This window comes from Solanum dulcamara, chromosome 12 (genome assembly GCF_947179165.1).
Source record: "Solanum dulcamara chromosome 12, daSolDulc1.2, whole genome shotgun sequence".
NCBI classification, from domain to species: domain Eukaryota; kingdom Viridiplantae; phylum Streptophyta; class Magnoliopsida; order Solanales; family Solanaceae; genus Solanum; species Solanum dulcamara.
This window is the reverse complement of record NC_077248.1, coordinates 9251078-9274371: the sequence shown is the minus strand read 5'-3', so window position 1 is coordinate 9274371 and position 23294 is coordinate 9251078. Positions and strand designations below refer to the sequence as shown.

Sequence of the window (23294 nt, the reverse complement as noted above, 5' to 3'; positions counted from 1 at the left end):
TTGTGTTTACAACATAAAATTGTTTTTTTACTACATAAAAGACATTCAATTTTATCACAAAAATATTAATTTTTTAAAAAACTCGCATTAAAGTTGTTCAACTTTAAAATTTATCACACAAAAAGTCATTTTTCTATTTGTTGTCACATAAAAGTCACCCAACTTTTGGCCTGGTTAACTTAAAAGAAAATATGAGTTAAGGTAGTTTGGTTAAGATGATTCACTTGGTAGGATCTAACCTATTGGGTGTTGGTGATGACTCTATATTTGGATAGTGACAAAACGGTCTGGAAATTCACTTGGTATTATGATACCAACGAGACTCCTTGTTTTCTACCTCAGACTACAAGTTTAGGAAATTTTCTCAATGAATCAATGTTTCAACAATTACAGTTGTATACAGAAAACTTCCGTCAGGTCTGCCTACTTCGTTTTCAATTTGTCGTAGCCCATCTTTTTATCAATCGCCTACACTATGGAATCAGCTAGAACTGTGACAGGAACTTACGTGCATCTTGACTATTCCACTGAATACCTAAAAAATAGTGGTAAACAAGAGTTTATCCTTCAATGTTAAGCTATACGCGCAATTGACATACCAAATTTGCAAATGTAACTTCAAACTAAGGAGCTTTCATCTTGAAAAAAGCAGTAGCCAGACTCTTGAATAAGCACCAAGAGTCATGAAACTAAGGAGTCCTAATTTTAACTTGTTCGAACTAACATGAAGTATAGCATAGAAGGAATTAAAGAGTCAACCGACATAACAAAGGTTGAAAAGTTTAGCATGAACATGCCACGACTAATTACGATTCTCGTTTCACTGCTCAACAAAGCCCTCACACACTTATTTATTTACACAACTCTGGTGAAATCATCAAGAAGGGAGTTCAGCTGGCCTTTGCAACTGGGAAGTGCAGTTTTGTGATAGAGTTCTTAAGAAAACTTCTCCCACAAAATGGATCCGGGTTGTCAATATCAAAATCCACAACGCTAGACTGTACCTCACTCGACGAAGCTGCGATGTTGCTATCATCCAGAGGATGGTTACTTATCTGAGAACTCCCTCCATGTTTACGAGCTTGCTTCTTGTCTCTACCCTTGCTCCCTCGTGAGGATTTGGCATTGTTTTTCTGCTTATTCCTCCCATTCTTCTTCTTGCCGCTCTTATGGCTTTGCCCCTTGTTTGGCACATGTGACACTGATGTTGGAATAGGATCATACACATCTGGAGCCCATGTTACAGACAGCTTCCTCGGTAGACTGCCTTGTTTCTCACGGCCACCTTTTATGGCAGATACAAGCTTCAAAGGAGTCTGTGAATAAACAAAACACAGAAAAGGAAAGAGGAAAAAACAGGACTGTTAACATCTGCAGTTACTTGATTGCTCAACCGTGAAACAATCGCCATTTAGAGTCACTCTCTGTATCTGAAACAGCAGTTCTATGCTCCAGTGCTGTTTCCACTATACTGTAACTTCACTGTGTGATACAACTAGTCACATTGCTTACAATATAAATAAAATCCAAGAAAGCCAAGAAATAATGGCTTGTGGGAGTCATATTGCTGTCAGCCCTAAGGAGAATGTGAAAAACAGAAGCAGCATACCAGGGAAAGGTGGTTAGAGTATAACCAAAAAAGCAAACCAATATATGGGTATGAATGAATATGTGTGTATCCTATCCTTTTTTTTAACAAGGTATATTGTATTCCTTTTACCAATATGCTTTTTTTTCTTTTCTTGATATAATACATAATCCTATTCATGAAAATGGATAGCAAAGCATACACTGAATCGACCATAACCAACACATACCTCAGAAGAAACTGAAACATGGAATACAAACCATTAACAAATCCCACCAGTAGTATTCATGATGACAACTAGCTCAATGTCAAAGAATATAAGAGCGAACAACTAAAAACCAAAAGCAAGTCATGGTTACAAACAACTTTAAACAAAAACTTAATCCAAGAAATTATGGCTTGTGGGATTCAAATCAATAATAATCCCAAGGAGAACAGCTAAAAACCAAAAGCAAGACACCAAGGAGAAGTCGTCAAACCATATCCAAAGAAGGAACAAATATAAGGATATAAACGGAAGGAGAGTTCATTCCTACGTTACAAACAATCATTCCATATAATATTCATATGTAATACAGATCCATCCCTGAAAAAGTTAAGGAAGAACCAATCCACACAGACAAGCACAACATACCTTAACATTCACTTTTTTGGGGGAAAAATCATACCTTACCATTAACACTTTCTTTTTTAATACTCATGTACCTCACCAACAACACTTCACAAGTAGTATCCAAGATTACCACTAACTAATAAGTAACATAATGCAGACAACTGTTGATTGTCTTAATGAAAAAAAGATATATGTAAGTATTGGCCTATATATTTTCACAGATAACAAATAGGCAAAAAGATCAAGAAGTCCACTATCATAATATCAATACACCAAGGAAAGGAACTTGATGAAGAACATTATTGAAGACACAGAAAACTCACTGGCAGGGATATGGAACGTGAGTAAGGCAAATCAGGAGATTTAGCATCAGCATTCATGTTACCCTCTTGCTCCTTCCCACCAAACTCTGCAGGAGGCACGCTCATACCAGAGCATGGAAATGTTGCACATTTGATCAAGCATTTTACAGAAGCATTACCAGAATCGCTTCCATGGGAATCTTTACTTACATCTTCCTTCACGGTCTCAACATTGTACTTATCATTTGAGTCTTCAGTGTCCTGAATATTGAGATAATCAGTGAAATGGTGGCAAAGATCATTTACAGAAAGACCACCTATATTTCCAAAAGCACAATTAGGCGTCTCCTTTGATGACTCGCAATGAGTGCCTACATTTTCAGACACTGACTTGTAGCTAGCAGGGCAATCGTCCATCAATTACAAAAAGAGCAGCAAAGACCTGCCAAAATGTGCAAAGAAAATATAAGCACAATAGTATCAAGAACATTCATTTGTAGAACTAATGTAGACAGCTAAAGCAACTGCATTAGCAACAAGCTATGATTTTCTCTGCAGTCTAATCGATTAACCTTTGAACCTTTACTATTCCAGCCATCTTGCATGAGTTGAAACAGATCTAGAAAACAAGGAATCATCAAACCAATCAAATGCAGTAATTACTTCTATCCAAAACGGTCTATTCAATAAAATCAGATAAGGATCTTACATGCCATCCAGATGCATCAAAAAACCAACAATCTACCCACAGGTTTAAAAAATAAGAATGATCAAACAACTTTTAGACGCATGGGCAAAAATGGGAGAAACCCACCCACCACCAGTAGCAGATCCCACACATATCATGTGCCAGTTAACTCTCGTACAGACCATGTATATATAATAAGGAATCAACTAAATATCTATAAATATTTCATTGTGATCCTGGGTTCAGATGAACGCATAGATTATTCATTAATTGGATACGCCCCTGGACATACCAATGTACAGAATTTACATATATGCATATTTTACATGTTTTTACACTTAAATTAGATTACTGTGCAAATGGTTTTGTGAGCGAGTATCTTATATATGGCATTAAATTCTCTACTTCACAAACTGCAGCCACGACCTTAAGGATGGTCTATGAGACTTACTAGATATATATGTACTCATTCCCTTCCCCGTATCTCTTTTTATATAACTTAATGTATTCAATTCTAAGCACCAGCGAATATGAGTGATTGAGATCCAGTTGGACGGCTACTTTAGTGGTAAGCCCAACCACTTTAGTTCTGTGATGGCTCAGTGTCTTTATTTAATTACCGTTTTTATTCTTGTTTGTCGGGATGCATTTCATTTGAATTCTTAGATGCTCCTTTTGCTCGGTGATTGGGTTTAAATTTCTTTTCATTATGTACTTAAGCAGATTATTGATCCGTGCTTGTTGGATCAATTATTATTGTTGGATTATTCTATTTATGTTATTTTGGTTTGGATTTAATAAATATGGTTCGCTCGATAAGGGGAAAACTAAGCACCGGTTATGTTTCTTGAGTTTTGTGTGGTGATTCTTTTTTAAAAAATATAACCGTGATGCCCAGGCCAGCTTGCGCGTACCTCAACTAATTCCATGAGATACCTTCCACCAGCAACAGGTATCAGGTGACTCTGTTCACCAAGGCTAAGACAAAAACAGATGAAAAGAAATTACCTGATGTTTCTATCTCCGGTAGGTCACACCCTTGGGTGCCTTTGGGCGGTGATTCTTTAGCCCATAATATATCCAATATTTCCGTTTTCTTCTTTCTTTTCAATAGGTTTGTAAATCCTTTTAGATATTTTCTTATCATATAAAGACATTATTGTATCATATTTGACTTTCTTCTCCCCTATGTACAAAACATTACGAATGAAAAAGAACAATTAACGATACATATATCGCGTTTGACGAGACACAAATAGATGAAAATGAGCAAGATGTGGACGCATTTTAACAAAGAAATTCACGTATTTAGGCTACAGTGTTACAACTTCACAACTGCAAATGGACAATTCCTATCGTCCAATGGATACACACAGTTAAAATATAAATGAAAAACAATAACCTACATACACATAAACTTCAAACTATGTAACTTATCTATGCGTAGTATATTATACATGGCATCAAATTCTCTACTGCATAAACTGCCACCACGACCTTTAGGAAGGTCTATGACTATGAGACTTTCTAGACATATTTTATTTTTTTATGACAAGGAAAAGCCGCAGCCGCTATCCTTGGGTAAAAACCCCGCTCCTATGCAAATAGCTCGCAAACCACACAGGTGAGGTAACCCACACTAGGCAAGCCCGGTGCGACGAGCTCGCCCCAAAAGGCAAACCTAAACATATTTTTTTGACAAAGAGACTTACTATATATATATATATATATATATATATATATATATATATATATATATGTACTCACTCCCAGACTCTCTTCACCGTATCTCTTTTTATATAACTTTGCATATTCAATTCCAAGCACCAGCGAACCACATGACTGATTGTGATCCAGTTGGACGTCTACATTAGTGGTAAGCCCAACCACTTTAATTTTGTGGTGGCTCAGAGTGTTTATTTAGTTACCATTTTTATTCTTGTTTGTCGGGCTGCGTTTCATTTGAATTCTTAGATGCTCTTTTTTCTCTGTGATTGGGTTTAAATTCCTTTTCACTATGTACTTAAGTTCGGACTCAGTTATGGTTTATTAACCTGTGCTTGTTGGATTAATTATTGTTTTTGGATTTTCCTATTCATGCTATTGAATGGTTTGGATTTAATAAATATGGTTCACTCAATAAGGGGAAAATTGAGTGCCAGTTATGGATCTAGAGTTTTGGGTGGTGATTCTTTAGCCCATAATATATACAATATTTCCTTTTTCTTCTTTCTTTTCTACAGGTTCGTAAATCCTTTTAGATATATGTTTATCATATAAGACATTAATGTAATCATATTTGACTTTCTTCTCCGCTATAAAGGGAAGCCTTGTGCACTAAGCTCCCGTTATGTGCTGGGTCCGGAAAAGCGCCGAACTACAAAAATCTATTGTATGCAGCCTTACCCTACATTTCTGCAATAAGCTATAACCACCGTTCGAACCCGTGACTTCCTAGTCATAAGACAATAACTTATCCACTACATATAAAATATTATGAACGAAAAAAAACAATTAACAACACATATATCGTGTTTGACAAGACACAAATAAATATAATTGAGCAAGACATGGACGCATTTTAACAAAGAAATCCGCTTATAGAGGCTATATAATGTTACAACTTCACAACTGCAGATGGATGATTGCTATCGTCCAATGGATACACACATAAAATACAAACGAAAAAATAATTTGCATACACATAACCAAATTTCATGCTTTATTAGTAATAAATAAATACGAATCAAGCAAAACCTATTTCAGAATATTACCTCTGAGTTTGACGATTGAAATGAACCTTGTCAGATCCTCCAAACAAAGACGCGCCAAATCCACTCAAAACTAAAAGATCACGAACTATACCAACAGATTTGGATACAAATATCAGGAAATGAAAACCGCAAAGAGCAAATGGAAAACTAGCGATTCAAAAAAAAAGTAAATGTTAACTAAGAGTAATAGCCCAATCAAATTTCTCCATGTTTTTCAGACGATGAAAGCACAAAAAAACATAGAAAGATGCAGCATGAGGTGGAGTGAATAGATCAAATACAGAAGGCACCGAATGCATTGCTCGATGCTCCTCAACAATAAAAACAAAAAAAAAATATTCCCTAATTCAAAACCCTAGCTCAGGGATCAGCTCAGAGAAGATGAAAACCAATAATTTTTTAACTTTTTTCTTTTTGCGATTTGGAAAGATAAAACAAATGGTTATATCATGAAGATTGGCATCGAAAAAGAGTGAAGAAAGTAAAAGAGCATAAATCGGACAGAAACGCCTTATCCGGCAAATAAAAAAATGCGGAACCGTGCAAACAATTACATAAGGTGTACGTGTATATATATGGGATAGTTTGGGAAAAAAGAAAATACAGTAGAATATGGACTATTCATTTCTATTTTACTTTTTCTTTACATAATTACGATGTTTGAATCAACTTGTACGCAACTCAACTTTTATGACTTATTTGAAGATCTGCAATCATCCACAATAGGTGAGTTAATTATTTTGGTCTTGCACTAGAGAAATGGTTTGGGTTATTTAGGTAAGGAAGATGAGCATATTATAACTACACAATGATATATATTGTTCCAATTTGGACAGAAGATGGATTTAGAAAATCCATCCATAGATATTTCCTTACAAAATGATATGCCAGTAAGATTAGAAAACTCAATGAATATATTTAAAAATGTTATCCATGTTACGAATGTTTTGTTTAATAAACTCTTTAGTATACATGTATGTTATTAATATATATCATTTAAAATTTATAATTGACGAACGATTTATATTTTTTATAAAAAAGTAAAAAAATATTTGAATAAGATGATCTCTGCTCTCTATTCTATATTTTTAGTTTATATTTTTTTTATGTTGCTTGTATTTTATAATATGTTATTAGCATAATTTTCTAAGCAATTGAATTATACACATCTATAAATTTGTTCTATATTAAATCGAACATCAAATAATTAAAAATTCTAAAATAAATTCGAATTTTTGGGCCAAATATGTTTTCGAGAGGAAAAAAAATTCATGATCATATTCGTTATAAATTTTGCGTCAAATCAAATAATCTCATTTCAATTGGTTAATATTTTTTTTCACAAAGCCGAGCAGTGGTACTGCCGACGAGCCCGACGTTCCAACTAAAATTTTATTTGATTTTTATTTCCCCTTTCAACTGATAGATCTCTCACGTATTTTCAACTTCTCTCCGATTCAGTACGTATTTGTATTTACATATCTCTCTCTCTCTTCAAATTTTCAAAATTTATTTCGTCTCCCACTCAAAAAACGTGGTGTGTATAATTATCTAGGGTTTGTAATTCATCATTTTCCTGGATTGGTGAGAAATCTAAACGAAAATGGCTGCTCCACCTGCTAGAGCTCGTGCCGATTACGATCACCTCATCAAACTACTCTTGATCGGCGATAGCGGTAATTTTTTCTTCTCTTTTTCCTTGATTAATTCAATTTTTTGGTGGTCTTTCATTTGAGATGGAGTGAGTTGTTGTTTTGTTAAATCCTATTGAGAATTGTAAGTAAGAGCAGGGAAGAATGCCTTTTGAGCTTCAAGCTTAAAGGAAGTACAACTTTTAACAACTAGGTGTATTGATATCATTGAATTTATGGGAGCTATTTAGCGAAAAATACTTAGATACTTGCATTAACTATCTAGGACGTACACATTGTAAGCACGATATTATGTCATGGCACATAAGGTGTATACTTGCAACCTGATCTATGTTACTTCGTGATCCTTTCATCCATTAGTGCTCCCCTTCATAAATCAAAAACCTTTTCCTCAAGTCAACACTCTTATAATCATTTGGACTTGATCCCAAACTAAAAGATAAAAGACTGCCACAATTCGATAGATAACCAGAAGATAATATACCAAAAAAGATAGTCATAGTGATATCTTTTTTTTCCTTGAGCCATCATTAGCACTAGAGAGTTTTCGAATATCTTAGTTGTAGATGAAGGTTTTGGAAAATTGTTAGCATGTCAAGAAGAGCTTCCTTGGTGGACAAGATGAGGGAGGGGAGACTGAGGTGGTTTGGGCATGTGAAGAGGCGATGCGTGGATGCTCCAATGAGTAGGTGTAAGCGGATGGATGTAGTGGGGTTGAGGAGAGGTAGAGGTAGGCCGAAGAAGTAATGGGGAGAGGTGATTAGACAGGATATGACACATCTTCAGCTTACCGAAGACACGACCTTAGATATGAAGGTATGGAGGTTGTAGATAAGGGTAGACGGTTAGTAGGTAGTTAGGGGTTGTCGTATTACTAGCCTTTACATATAGTCTTTGGCATTTTGTACATGTTATCACCTAGTATTATTATAGCTCTTATAGGTAGTTAGGGGTTGTCGTATTACTAGCCTTTACATATAGTATTTGGCATTTTGTACCTGTTATCACCTGGTATTGTTGTATTTTATACTTTTGATATCTCGCATCGTTAGTTGTTTACTGTGTTTCAATTATCACATTATTTTGTTGGTTCACTGTGTTAGTTGCTATATTTTCTACACTGTTTTTTTTTGCTTTGTACTTGGATTTACTACACTCAAGCCGAGGGTCTTTCAGAAACAGTCTCTCTACCTCTACGAGGTATTGGTAAGATCTGCGTACATTGTACCCTCCCCAAACCCCACTTGTGGGATTCCACTGGGTATGTTGTTGTTGTTGTTATGTCAAGAAGAGCTTCTTCTGTAATTCCCACCCCCTATTGCTCTTTTCTCATTTCACCAAGTGGATGATCTAGTCAACAAGAATATTAGAAAAAAAAATCTCCTCAAGCACAATAGTGCTCATTGAAACAAGTCAAGGAACCACACTGCCAGTGATGTCTGGAATGCTACTGATAACATGATAGTATATCGCCTAGCAAATGAATAGCTCAATATTTCTCACCAAGCTCAATCTTCGACTGTTAACGCACATGGTCTTCTATTCAACTCTTTCTGTGTAGGAACTCAACTCTTTCTGTGTAGGAACTCCTATAAATTTCCATTTGAAGGTTGACGCTGAGGGTAAAGTGAGAATAGCTCAATAACTATTCTCAAATTGGTCGATTGATATGATGAACATGCTGTGTTTATTACTTAATTGGTCTTTCTGAATTTAATCATGTACAACTTATGTTTTAATTCTCAGGTGTGGGTAAGAGTTGCCTTCTTTTACGTTTCTCGGATGGCTCCTTCACCACCAGTTTTATTACCACTATTGGGTAGTCATCCTCTCATTTCTTGACTTTCTACCGTTTTTATTTTCATTTTTTGGGTATTTTCATAAATTGCCTGTGTTTCAAACACAGAAAAAAATGGGAATGTAATAGAAGTGGAACTTCCCCTAGACCCCACTTTGTAGGACTACACTGGGTATGTTGTTGTTGTTGTAATAAAAGTGAAACTTCACAATAATATAGGATTTCTTATTGAATAGCATGAGAGAATCTCTTTAAATTAAATGTAAATCATGAAAAAGATCAGTGACATGGTCTCCAGCAAGATTGAGAATATTAATGGTCTCTATCAAGACTTTATGAGTATTGATCCTTAAAAGGTTCTCCATTTTTATTTTTTTGCCTATTGGTTCTAATGCAAGTAATTTCTTTTACAGCATTGATTTCAAGATAAGGACCATAGAACTTGATGGCAAACGGATCAAACTGCAAATTTGGGATACTGCTGGCCAGGAGCGGTTCCGAACAATTACAACAGGTATGCATATATGTATTTGCAGTTAATTGTTTGCCTGAAACATAGAACAAGTCAGGCATCTGTTAAGTTACTTAGACTCGGGTGCGGATATCCGATACGGGTGCAAATCTAAAGGTCAGATTCTTCCTCACATAAATTTTAGGATACGGGAGTATGGATTCAAGTGTTGATACGGGTGCTGAGATACGGCCAATAAATGTATATTACGACGTATAAAGTATATATCTTGATTCATGTTACCAATTTCAAAAAAAAAAGTATATATCTTGATTAATTCCTTATAAATACCTAATATTTATTCATATGATATCTCGTGTAACTGAAAAACATTCTCTTACTTTATATATATATATATATATATATATATATATATATATATATCAAAACCAAATACTCAATCAATCTATACTTCTTAGTCAAAGATGTAGACAAAGCACCCAAGGTAAGTTACCAAATCCGTTGTGGCGATCCCACACCCATGTCGTGTCGACATGGGTGCGACAAGGATTTTGAAGAGTTCGAGTGATATAGGTCATCTGTATTCTGCCTTTAACCTGATCATAGACCAAACATGAATACTCAGCCTTCTCTTCTGGTAATGTAGGTTTCTGCGGTTAACTGAGAGAAACATATACCTTTTTATGACTGCCATAATGCTAAAGCTGTAAAAGAGAACTATCACTTATCTTGAAGTCAACTGCAGTTTGCATCAACAAAGAGACCATACCTTACTATTATTCAAGACTTATGTTCTGATAAATATACAGAAGTTCCATAAAATAATGTTTTACTTTTTTGACACTTCCGGTTTATCCATCATGTAGAAACTAAGCTAGAGAGAATACCAAAATGACAACAATAAGTGGGAGTGTTTGCTCCATGGATTGCAACACGACTTCGACTGTTGTGGTTGCTCCAACTCCATGGAATAGCTTGCTTATGGTACTTTGAACTTTCGCAATTTCCTTTGTTTGAGTATTAAGAATGTAGAAACATAGATGAGATTCAGAGACGGGCATACTGGAATAAATGTGGACCTTTCGAATTGTTTTATATTATTTAAAATCACGCAAAGATTAGGGTAGTCTTCCCCAAACTCTGGGAAGGTTATGGAGCTACTTATGCTCTTATTAGGAAATTGTTCTTAACAATGTTTGCTGGAATGCTATGCTGTCTTCTTTTTGATAATTGTCTATCCTTTCGGTCACCTGTCAATTTGCTTCTTTTAAGAATTTCAACCTGCCAATATCTTTAGTACTTTGCTTCTCGTGCAGCTTACTACCGCGGAGCCATGGGTATCTTGCTGGTATATGATGTGACTGATGAGTCATCTTTTAACAGTAAGTTCCACTAGTTTAAAGAGATGCTTGGTGTAGGACTTTTTAATCTGGATTTGGAGTGGTATTTTTGCTTTTTAGATGAATGTTTGTCCTGTAAACCCAGGGTAGGGTTAGTGGTGAGGGTCTAGTAATATACTTAGATATATTTGAGCTTAAAAAGATCTTCCAACCTCTAAGCAAGCTTACACTTGTCTGAAATATATTTGTTTGCCTTGTATGATTTGTGGTGTGCCTCTCTTCTTCATATTATGTTAACTTCCTTTAGACAAATTAGATTAGTATTTGCATTGGTTCAACTCAAGAGTAACACTTGCTATTGTTTAGACATCAGAAATTGGATCCGTAACATTGAACAACATGCTTCTGACAATGTCAACAAAATACTCGTGGGAAACAAGGCTGATATGGATGAAAGCAAACGGGTGTTCTCTCTATCTCTCTCTTTCTCTCTCTATCTGTTTGTCCGTCCGTTCATCCACCATTTATTTGCTCACAAGTCATATCTGTATATATCACCTTGCTTTGCTATTGTTGTCTCACTTGATATAAGCCTTCTCTAGGCTGTTCCTACATCAAAAGGTCAAGCACTAGCTGATGAATATGGCATTAAATTCTTCGAGACTGTAAGTGGAACTGATTTTGAACATTGGAGTTATTTTACAATAGCATTCATACTTAGGTTCTAGTTATATTTTCATGCAGAGTGCCAAAACGAATATGAATGTTGAGGAGGTTTTCTTTTCAATAGCTCAGGATATAAAGCAAAGAATTGCTGAATCCGACTCAAAGGCTGAGGTATTAGTTTCTAATTTGTAGAGTCAATCGCCTTTCCCTTTCTGTTTATTGATTAGGAAGAACATTTATTGTAACTCATCTCCTGAGATTGGTGATTATGGTTAATCTGTTGTGATCTACAAGGGTGAAGATTTTGACATCTATTATTTCCTATCCATTTTTTCTTGCCCTTCTATGGCTTATTGGTGGATCTTCAAATTCTTGTTTACATCAGTTAAAATGCAAAAGTCGTGTCTAATATCTTTAATTGACCGACTAGTAGGATGAATGTGTGCTTGGACTCTCTTTTTTTGGAAATGGAAGTAAAATGAGAGATTGGATGCCATTGTTTAATCACATAGACAAGGAAAGCAGAAATAGGACTACGGAATGTTCTTGACAGTATATACTAAAAGGTTGTTGGAAGAGAAGGCTAATCAATATCTTTCCATCCAGTTTTTCTGACAAATATGTTTTCCCTTTTGTGTTCCTATGTGACCAGATAGTCTTCATTGCATCCTTCTACTTTATATCACACCTAACGGCATTTGTGCACAATGATCTCTTCTTTGTTGCCTTACACTTTTTGAGTGTACTGATTCATGCTTTCCTGAACCTTGCAGCCTCAGACCATCAGGATTAATCAACCCGACCAGGCTGCAGGAGGTTCTCAAACTGCCCAAAAATCAGCTTGCTGTGGTTCTTAAGAAATTGGTGGCGATTAAGATAGGATGATGGGTAGTGTGACTGTTGGGTGGGAAGACACATTAATCTTTGCCATGATATACTTTATGGAAGCTATATTATATTTCTTGTTTACTATTTCTGGCTTACCAGAGAACCGGAGGAGATGTTTGGTGTCCTTTTTATCCAGCCTTCTCTGTTCGCTTATGCTCGAGTGTTCTTCAATTGGATACCGCTGTTCTGGAAAAATAAAAATAGAGAAAAGGGGAAACAGGGGGAATAAAGTGATTGAAAATTGAAATCAAGTAAATATTTGACCATACCAAAAGAACCAAGTTAATTATAAAATGATAAGGGTCAATGTACTTTTTTCATCTTTTTGTTTTTGAATTTTCGTTTTATTGCTTAACAGTACATCTCTCTTCTTGCATAGTCTGTTGGTCTTCTCTTTTTAGGAGACAGCATACTAGTTTAGTTTTTTTTTTTTCCAGCAACAAATCCCCTCGAAGAAAAGGAGTGATTTTAGGTGGTCCTGTGGAGTTGTTGGGAAGAGGGGTCATTCGTCACAAATACTGCTATTTTGGGGTGGTGTTTAATTTGTCTTTCAACACTTTGAGTAATAAATAGTTCTCGCCGATACTACTGTATTATCTTCTTGTTGATGCTATTGATGTTTCTTTCCCAACTTTGCTGTGAGGATCACTTGACAAAAAAATTATTTGTTGTAAACACTTAGGTGCTCCAAAGTATCTGCTTTTTGGAAAGAAAAAAAAAAGTAACAAGTGTCCGAAACTTTCCTTATCATCGAAATAACAAACAATTTTTTTGTGGGACATAGTTTATATTTCGTATTATAATATGTTACAAGTTATGTTGTATGTTGGGAGGGTATAATATATTTTCAAAACAATAAAAAAAAAATACAACACAAACACTATATACTCTACTATCCCACATTATCTATCATCTCTAAAATGATAAAGAACATATGCCCCAAAAGCATAACTTCAATTTTTAACTACTACAATAAATTATAAAAGATACTACACAACTCATGCTGCATAACTTAAATTCTACAGAATTTATGTCGAGCGGGATTTGAATAGATAAGAACACTTTGATTCACAAAATTTCATTAAAATAATCAGCAATGACAAATTTGAAACCATCACATTTACGAGCAAAAAGTAAAGATCACCGGGGTATCTTAATAGCTCAGTTGGTTGACTATCTAAATTTTCACCTTGTTGGTGATGATTTTATTCCTAACATTGTAATCCCCTTCCCTGTGCCAAATTTTTATTTAAAAAAATAAAAATTAAAAATTAAAGACCACCCTATTTCTGCGAAAAATTGAAAGGAAGTTTAAAATGCAATAGGTGTAAAAAAGGATGCCTATAATTAGCACGAAACTGGAAAATTGAATGAATATTCTAGAAAAAAAAAAAGGGAACAAAAGGAGGATGCAACAATAGCACCACAACTTACAGCATAAGACCTTAAACTATTGAGCAGTTATAGCAGTTGGGGAAAATCTGTATTCACCACTCATCAGTAGATGAGTGCACATACGAATGACTCTCAGATAATTCTCTAATCTAATAATGTCAATCAATTGACATCTGCAAATGGAGTTCTATTGGGAGATACTCCTGTACATTGCTGCCTCTGATTCTTGCCTTCACCACCACTCCACTTGTGTTCATTCTCCAAACTAACTTTAGATATCACTGTTCTCATATCTTCAATGGATGAAAGGCTCGGAATTTGTATCAGTCGCTTCATAGGTGTCTTATCAGTGCACATGTCAACCTGTTTACAAGATTATTGCTCAATAAACTAGAATGCTACAACAGAAATCATACAACTCAAATGTACTAAGCTAATATACCATGTAATCTTTTTGAAGGCATTGTTCTGCTGTACATTGTATATCTGATATACATTCACCATGGTTCTGTTGAGTAGAGCTCAGCTGATTCAGGCAAATGCAACTCATGGACTCGATTCTTTTCTTGTGTTCCATGTCCAATGTCAAAGAATCTGCAAATACATAGTAACTTTGTTTAGTGAAAAACTCAATTTGAGGGGGAGAGGGTCATAATCTGTATCCAGAAGATTCAAATACCATTGAAAGAAGTCTGCAAGTCACAACTATGGGCTTCAACTTTCCCATCCACGGATGAGGAAGTAGAGATAAATTCGTCATATGCACAGCCAATTCTGGTGGAGGTTTCCCTGTCAAGTGGAGATAAAAAGAATTAGAATTCAAATAACAAATAACAGAAACTTGAAAAAGGTTGCAAGTGAGAACTTACCGTGAAATTTGTTCTATCTCTGCAAGATTGTTTGTAAGAATTTTTTGGACTCCTAATTGAGTTTCTCCCAACTGTTCATTCAAGTTATCCACCTTGTTTGTGCTAAACGAGAAGAAACAAAATATAATGAGTAGAAGATCCAAAAACTTCTTCTGAGAGCACTGAGTCTTTCCTACCAAACACAGCTCACTATCCTCCCATCCTTTTCTTTTATATATATTCTTCACAGTAACTTGTTTACGCATTCAAATACTTCATTATGGATAATTCAAGTGTTTCTGTTGTTTTGTTCATATATAGCATCACCAGGATGTCAACACCTCTCTCTTTCTTCCAATTATCCTTATTGCAGATCCGAAACCACCTTGTCTTCCTTCAAAATGGAAAAAAATCATGCTATAAAGAGAACAGAAAGCTTACCACTCTTGCAGGCAATTTTCCAAAGTCATTCTGTTTTCCGCGTGCGTGAACGTGTCTTCCAAGAAATTTTGTTTCACCTCATTAATGTATCCATTCAATTTTTGCTTTGCACTAGCTGAAACCTGCTGGACACCTGATATTTCTTGCAACAACAGCTTATTTTCTTTAGCACTAGAATCCTGGATGTTCCTTGACGCCTCTGACACCTGACATTAAATATTTTGCGATGAATAAATCTTTTATTGAATGTCAGGCATGATAAGAGATGCAACAGACTCACCATAGCTTCTCTCTTTGTTGTCAGAGTTTCCAGTATTGCAGCAATTTTCTCAAGAGCCAAATTTTCTTCTCGAAGTGCCTCTTCCTGCAACAAAGAAAAAAAGAGAGATTTTAGCCTCCTGCAGGCACTTAGATATTTGTTGAATATAGGTGAGTCACTTCTGCCTCTTAACCTTGAATTCCTTCTCAAACTTTTGTAGTTGGTCAACTGTATTAATATTGTTCTTATCAAGAAGTTTCATCACTTCAGAAGCACGTTGATGGAGATCATCAAAGAAGTTAACAGTCGCCTGAGAAATTAATTGTGCTGAAACAAGACTTCGTCGAAGTCCCTGTGGCATTCACGATTTGTTCAGTTCTATGTTTCAGTAACTAGAATACATAAACAGGCTGTATAACAGATGAGATTAGAATATAAAAAGGCTGTACACATGATTCTTGTGAAAATTTACAAGGGCAAAATATTGACTAACCTCTTCTTGTTGTTTAGCAGAGAAATCAAGTACTTGTCTTTGTTCGTCCAGTGAATTCTTAATATCACAAACGAAATCTTTGGCCTCCAAAGATGCAGTTCTAAGGAACTGCATTCAAAGATTGTCGCTTATTTTAAAATAACCTAATCAGCATGGACATAAGAAACACAGAGATTTCTTACTTTCTCAACTGCAGTAGCTTGAGATGATATTTTAGACTTGATGTGGTCCAAATCAGAAGAAGCTTCCAACTGCACCGTATCAACAAGCTCCTTCAAGCTTGCCATGCCAGAAGTGTATGTCTGAGTCATTTTGTTGATTTTTGATTCCATGACCTTAGTAACCTGGTTGGTGGTATTAAAAAGGTATTGAGTTCCTCAACCAATGAACTTAGTATGGCTAAAGGTACTTAGTTCAGATTTAATATCTTACATCACATTTGCTGGCAAGAAATGAGTTGACATGCTCCTCCATGCCTCTTAATTGCTGCTGTTGCTGGGATATCAACCCGTGAATAACCTTATGCAGATCATTTAAGCTATCATCAAGCCGTGAACCAAATGTACACAGCAGATTTTGATTATCTGCTTCCAGCTTGTCTTTGTGATCTGTGTTAAATAGAACCTTTAGAAGAGTGTACATTTTCTTATATTGACATGTTCATTTTACTTCAAAACGTGAGAAAAATGGTTGCAAGACTGTAAGTCCCAATATTGATGCTAATAGTAAAAGAAGTAGAGAGATCAATTTACTTCTTAGCTCAGCCTTAAACATTAAAAGGGTGTGATTTATGCTAACATGTAGATAAAAACCCGCTAAATTTTTTATTCCTAAAAAGAGTGGATAGTTTACCATCAATAGAATACAGATGCAAAATATATGCCAGCAAGATATACCAGTAAACAACAAAAATCCAAGAGTACCTATTCTTGCAAAAAGTGAAGTTATATCTTCTGATGCATTCTGCAAATTTTTCCGCAAGTCCTTTGCACAATCGATCAGACAATTTTCTGTTTGCAAGTCACAGAATAATCACATAATAATGGTATTGGTAGGTAAAGGTCATAAGAAGAAAATATCACTTGTAAGAGGCTAAGAGCTTCAGATACCTGAATGTATTTGTTTAGAAATAATCAACTCCTTTTCCTTCAGTGTTGAAATAGCAATCCTGTAATTATCTTGAAGCTCATGTAATACCTTTTTACTATTTTCCAGATTCGCCTGGGAAATATTTGGAAGATACGAATTATTAACAGAAAAAGAAGCAATATGCATGATTCATAAACTTCTTCTTTAGCATTACCTTGCAGTCTTTGAGTTCAGCTTTGAGGTTCAACTTTTCTTCTTGCTCACTAAGATAAAGCTCACGGAATTTATCAACTTTCTGTTGATTAAAGGGGAAGCGCATCCAGTAAGTGCATTTATCAAATGATTTTGGGTCATAAAAGCAAACACAATGCCAAATTTTACCTTTTCACTAATGTTTAGATCAATCTCCAGCTGCTCTATTTTCTCATTCTTTGCCTATAACATACAACAACAATGACATTTTAAATTTTAAATAAATCAAAAAGGGCCAGGAAAATCCTTGAGAGTGAATTGTCCTATCTTGCACTATTTAATTCCAAATAACCTATAACCAATATATTGAGGTCTGTGGTCCAGAACTGATTGATTATTTAAAGTAATTTAAGACTACACTAAATCTCTCGTTGAAGGACAAATTACTACACAAGGGGAAATCATACTGTGGTCAGATAGTCTCACAGACGATCCCATCTGAGTAAATTATTATAAGAAGTTGCTAGCTAATCTGAGAAAGTATACCTTCTTTTCCACTTCATCCTGCAAAAATCTTTCATGCGGAACATAAACTCCATTCTTTTCTCTTGCAGCTCGGACATCTAATTTGATGATAAAGGCAAATGACACAATCGGTGAAACAGTATCCTAGGAGAGAAACAAAAAAAACAGTTAAAAATATATGAAAAACAAAGTGCACTAAAATACCTTGTTTCATCCTTTCTAGTTCCAAGTATAGATCTTTGAGCAGCACTGACTTGGACATTCTCTGGTTAGCCTGAAATACAGAGCTCTTTTCAGCTCAAATTACATATATAAGACTTCAAATGGAAAATACTATAAGCAAAAGAATCACAGTATAACCTCTGGCTTGTTTTTGATGTTTTTAGCACGGTGTGCATAATCTAGCGTGCTTAAAGTTTCTTCGAGACAGTGGGCTGAGGGTGAAATTGTTGCAATGATACAAGTTTTTGTTTTTCCTCCAAGTGAATCTCGCAGGAGTCTTGTGAGCTTACTATCCCTGTGTAATTCAAAATAAGAAGATTTAAGAGGGAGAAAGGGAAGAACACCAAAAGAAGAGTTTCTTGACACAAACCTGTAAGGTACATGAATGGAGTGTTCAACCAAAGCTGTTATGACACGACCAAGAGTAAGCAAACTCTTGTTGATTTCCCCAGCTTCTCTTGCACGACCCTGAGTTCAAGCAGATATATAATGATGTGAGTTGGATTCCCTTCATCAAGGTTAATGCAGTCCAGGGCTTGTTACCACCACTCCAGAAGAATGACAGAATTATTTCGAAGCATTTCCCAGGGATAATTAGTCATTCAATTTAACAGTTATTTGGATAGCTTGAGAGCTAGAGTAATGTAAAAAAGGTACCCAGTATTGCTTGTATGTCACACCTAAGCGTAAATTTTCCCAGCGGTAATTTGACATCTTCTACTCCTTTTGTAAGTCATGGGAGTATAGAGAAGGAAAGATAACGGAAATATAATCTCCTCTCCCTAACTAAAGATAGGTTCTGCTTATGGATATTAACACTTCAAGTAGATATTTTGCATTCCTACAGCACTGCTACTTGATTATTGATAATCAATGAACTGTTATATAAAAACAGCAAGGGATCCTTTAAGCACAAACTCTGTAATGCTAATATCATACCTCTCGGGCACCTGATCGAGAAATATTTTCTGATCCTGCTAAATCAACTAGATTGAGCTTGCCACACTTAATGAGTTCCTCATCTCCAACCGCCATTTCTTTGACATGAATAGTTATGCTAAATACAGAGTGAGAGCGACTGTGGAAGAAGAGAATCTTTAAATCTTCGCTCGCATTTACTTTTCAAATCAACGAATGCTAATAGGTCCTACCTGCTTCGCTTGTTTAATAGAGTGTCTGCTGTGCGCCTCCTGGCTGCTCCTCGTTCCAGGAGGTTATAAATGTCATTTGCACTGTACACAGCTTCTTCCTCAAGGCCCCTCACTACCACTAAACCTTTTCCATCCTCCATGAGCGATATGGGCTTCCTTTGTCTCTCTTCTGAAAACTTTGAGGGCTCTTCTGAAGCTAGCAAGTCAATGATTTCCTCGTTGTATAGTTCCCAAAAGGTCACTTTCATGCTATAGTCTGCATGTTGCGCTTCAAGTGTATCAAAAATTTGGCGAACTGCCCTTGGAATTATACCTGCTTCAGCTGGTAATTCACCAGCCTATGACATAACGAAAGAATAAAATTTAAAGACCAGAATAAATCGATGCAAAAGATGCTATGGTGTAGAGTGAGTGAACCACTTAATACCTTATTCCTCATCCCTCCCTCCATTGTATATGTTTTGCCTGTACCAGTCTGCCCGTATGCAAATACAGTGCAATTAAATCCATCAAGAACTTCCTTAACAATGGGCGAAATGGCTTGATCATATATTGATCTTTGCTGTGCTTTTGGGCCAAAAACCTGATAAATAGCATTATTTTAAGCCAATTGTAATTCTAACATGTACCGCATGTCAACCATCAATTTAATGACCAAAAAGCTACTATGAAAACAAGGGAACGGTACCTTGTCAAACGTGAAGACTTTGTCTACTTGCTTGTTAGCTACATTTTGTACAACAGAAATTTCTCTTTTGCTTTCATTACATGTTATGGCCTTTGGAACATTTATCCTTTGCTCGTCATCATTCAACGGCCTAAAATAACAATTAAGATTAGTCAAATGAAAATTTAAGCATTTCTTTTGCTTGAAACTAATGTGTACCGAAGTTGATCAGCCATGCACAGCAATACATTTAATCATAAGCCATTGGTGTCCATGATGAGCTGTGTTTTTCACATTCAATTTTATAAGTACGAAATCTTGAAAACAAAAACAACAGCAGGTATAAAGCCTTCAAATCATATCATAAAACTATTTTCCTTGATCTCTTTAGCCAATTTTATTTTTGGTGACCGAGGAAATGTTGCATCTTGGTTAAATTCCAGGTACTGAAGGATATAGTCATCATATAACTGATACTATTGATCAGAGCTCACACTTCTTTCAGCGAATCCATGTAAGCACAGAAAAACATAAGCACCAAGTTTTTTTAAAAAGAACTTCTTGATTTTGATCCCGTAGAAAAGGAACACCAATAATTATTAGTAGCTGTAATAAGCTATCAAAAGTCCCAATTCTCTCAGCCATCATTGCAAAGAGGAGCATAAAGCAAACTATGATAGATCAAAACGAAGGGAAACAGAAAAATTGGAACTTTTTTCATTTCTGTCCATATTTCTAGGTGGGAAAAATAAGTAAAAGTCAAATTAAATAATCGGGGAATCTTAGTAGCTCATTTGGTTGGCTAACTCAACTTTCACCTTGTTGCTTCCCCCATCCCTAATTTTTTTTAATAATAAACAATTTTCTAATTAAAAAAAGAATCAGTAAACAATCAGACATATCCAAATGCAAATTACATGAAGGAACAGAACAGAAGAATGAATTAACACACTAGAGAGCACAAATTGATACAGAATCAGTATATAATCGCGTCTTCTTCAACATACACCTACACACTAAAACTAGTGAGTAGATGAACTCAGAAAGTCTAGGGGAACGCACCTGCATCTAACAAGAACCTGGACATTGACCTCTTTATCTTTGTCCAGACGATTGGATCCATAGTCAATCCCTCTGGGATCCGGTCCTCTCCGCCGTTCCGGTCTAGGTGTAAAAAACGGCGACGGAGATGGAGCTAGTCCGACTCCAACTTTCCGATTTACATCCGGTGTTAACGACATGATATCTGAAATTCCCCCAAATCTACTGCTGAGAAATCAAATCAAATCAAATCAAATCAAAAAACACATATCAATTATCAAATTCAAATAATCAATCGTTAATAACTAAGTCTCAATCCCAAATTAGTTCGATTCGGGCTTAAATGAGCCAAAATTAACAAAAAAATTATGGTTCCTTACTAGGCTACTGAGAAAGAAAATAAAAATCAAATCCAAAGTTAAATCAGTTTTTGGCTTTTGCTTTGTTGAGAAGCTCCGCTTGAATTGCGCTATAATTTGATTTGAGTATTTGGACTTCGAAAAATGTAGTGTATGATTTTCTAACGGCTACTACTTTTTGAATAAAATGGGTAGGGGTGGGGCCCATTCCCAAAAAAATTCAAAATGAAGCGCTTTGATTTATTTCCCTTTTTGCACCTTTATGGGTCGCTGGAAAGGAAAGTACTTGATAAATGGGAAAAAAATAAATTAACAGCTTTTTCTAAATTCTTTGTTTTTAGATTTTACTTTATTGATTTTTCATTAGTGTCTATATTTTTTTGTTAAATTTACATAAATCTCATAGTGTGAAAAGTTAATTATATTATTTTCCTAATCTTTTCAAATTACAATAATTCCTTAAAATTTATGAATTTCGAATACATCATTGGACTTTCGGGTATATTAGTAGACATCCGGATAGGTAGGGGAGGGATGTATTCGAGAGGGGGATAGGGATGTATCAACGAGTGGGGAGTGATGTATTCGAGCATCCGAATAAATAGGGGAGAAATGTGTCCTAGAGGGGGATATGGATGTATCAGCTAGTGGGGAGTGATGTATTCGATAAGGGATTTTGGAAAAAAATTTAAATGGTAGAAAAATTTAAAGATTATGATAAAATAAGATATATATTTAGATAATTTTTTCTATTTTTACTGAGACTCAATTGAATATGTATTCAAATACTGCAGGCCCTTTATGTGGAGGTCAGATTAGAGGTGGAGTCCGCTTCCATTAATATATTTTTTTTTATTTTGGTGAGCTTTCAAAATATTTGAGATCAAGGATGGAGAAATCTCAAATACTTCACCACATGCAACTCATATTGGTACCCTGAACTTTATTATTTATGCCCCGGTGTAACTAAAGTGAACATGTTTTTTAGTATATCTAGAATTCAAGATTTGAGCTTCTCAAGAATCTGTTATTTCCTTGTACTAGTTGGATGTTTGATTTGGACTTCCATAGGTGGTCATAGTACTCAATATCATACCAAAGTTTGATTTGAACCATTTATTTATCATGGTGTTAAATACTTAAAGTCTTTTTTAAAAAAAATATATAATAATAAAATCTCTTGATAATATATTTGTATTCTATTATTAATAAAAAGGTGGAATTCTCCTGTTGAAAATATTGATTTTACTTGAATTATTGATAAAAGGTCGTAATTCCCTTTCAAGTGGCAAAATTACTTGGGAATGTAGGCTAATGAAGAAACTGAACCCAAAAAAAAACTCATTTTAGCAGCGTGATCCATTTTATATTTACTGATCAAGAACCAAAAATTTCAAACTCAACTAACACAAAATCCAGCAAAAGTTGAACTAATTTAACACAGAACTTGTTAAATCAACTAAATACATACCTCCTCTTTGACTTCATAGTCCTTACTAAAACAATGGTGCACCAGCTACCTTCAAGTTCTCGATCAGCCTCTATATACTATATATACTCAAAATCGGAAAGGGAAAGAAGCAATTTAATATTCTAGGAAAATAAAAGACATCGGAATTACATAAAGTTTTATGTTGAAAATATTTAGAGACACCAAGCAAGATTGGAAATAAATGGCTACAAAGTAATTTAAAAGGCAAAAATGTTTTAGCCGTTACCAATTGACAGAGCGTAACTAATGCAGTTTATTATGTGTAGTGATATCTTTCACAAAACTTTCATTTTACTTCAAATACTCCTTTTCTTAATTTCACTTAGTATTATCCAAACA

At 35.2% G+C, this 23294-nt stretch overlaps 3 protein-coding genes across 8 annotated transcripts; 1 reads left to right on the top strand and 2 right to left on the bottom strand.

Annotated features, from left to right (window-relative positions):
• Positions 1 to 613: 613 nt before the first annotated feature.
• Positions 614 to 6508, bottom strand: LOC129877067 (uncharacterized). 2 transcript variants are annotated; one of them, XM_055952544.1, is made up of 4 exons: positions 5966 to 6508; positions 2879 to 2945; positions 2525 to 2764; positions 614 to 1316 (listed from the first exon to the last, which is right to left on the bottom strand). In XM_055952544.1, exons 2-4 carry the CDS (start codon positions 2918 to 2920, stop codon positions 891 to 893), a joined length of 708 nt encoding a protein of 235 aa, XP_055808519.1. In that variant the 5' UTR covers positions 2921 to 2945; positions 5966 to 6508; the 3' UTR covers positions 614 to 890. The 2 variants fall into 2 exon arrangements, with proteins under 2 accessions (XP_055808519.1, XP_055808518.1); XM_055952543.1 differs by having other exon boundaries at positions 2525 to 2945.
• Positions 6509 to 7293: 785 nt separating this feature from the next.
• LOC129877068 (ras-related protein RABE1a-like) lies at positions 7294 to 12934 on the top strand. 2 transcript variants are annotated; one of them, XM_055952545.1, is made up of 9 exons: positions 7294 to 7425; positions 7521 to 7641; positions 9364 to 9436; positions 9829 to 9929; positions 11204 to 11269; positions 11594 to 11691; positions 11830 to 11892; positions 11972 to 12064; positions 12667 to 12934. In XM_055952545.1, exons 2-9 carry the CDS (start codon positions 7569 to 7571, stop codon positions 12748 to 12750), a joined length of 651 nt encoding a protein of 216 aa, XP_055808520.1. In that variant the 5' UTR covers positions 7294 to 7425; positions 7521 to 7568; the 3' UTR covers positions 12751 to 12934. The 2 variants fall into 2 exon arrangements, with proteins under 2 accessions (XP_055808520.1, XP_055808521.1); XM_055952546.1 differs by lacking the exon at positions 7294 to 7425 and having other exon boundaries at positions 7432 to 7641.
• A 1169-nt stretch (positions 12935 to 14103) lies between these two features.
• LOC129877064 (kinesin-like protein KIN-5B) lies at positions 14104 to 23256 on the bottom strand. Of its 4 annotated transcripts, none has more exons than XM_055952536.1 (24): positions 22935 to 23256; positions 21126 to 21332; positions 20085 to 20214; positions 19824 to 19979; positions 19397 to 19734; positions 19185 to 19323; positions 18616 to 18713; positions 18384 to 18540; positions 18228 to 18297; positions 18045 to 18121; positions 17688 to 17741; positions 17521 to 17601; positions 17327 to 17438; positions 17141 to 17227; positions 16650 to 16825; positions 16400 to 16561; positions 16218 to 16325; positions 15918 to 16076; positions 15746 to 15829; positions 15466 to 15671; positions 15046 to 15147; positions 14856 to 14965; positions 14619 to 14770; positions 14104 to 14539 (listed from the first exon to the last, which is right to left on the bottom strand). In XM_055952536.1, the coding sequence occupies exons 1-24, from the start codon at positions 22949 to 22951 to the stop codon at positions 14339 to 14341; spliced, it is 3183 nt and encodes a 1060-aa protein (XP_055808511.1). In that variant the 5' UTR covers positions 22952 to 23256; the 3' UTR covers positions 14104 to 14338. The 4 variants fall into 4 exon arrangements, with proteins under 4 accessions (XP_055808511.1, XP_055808512.1, XP_055808513.1 ...); XM_055952537.1 differs by having other exon boundaries at positions 21126 to 21329; XM_055952538.1 differs by lacking the exon at positions 22935 to 23256 and adding an exon at positions 21485 to 21745.
• Positions 23257 to 23294: the final 38 nt, after the last annotated feature.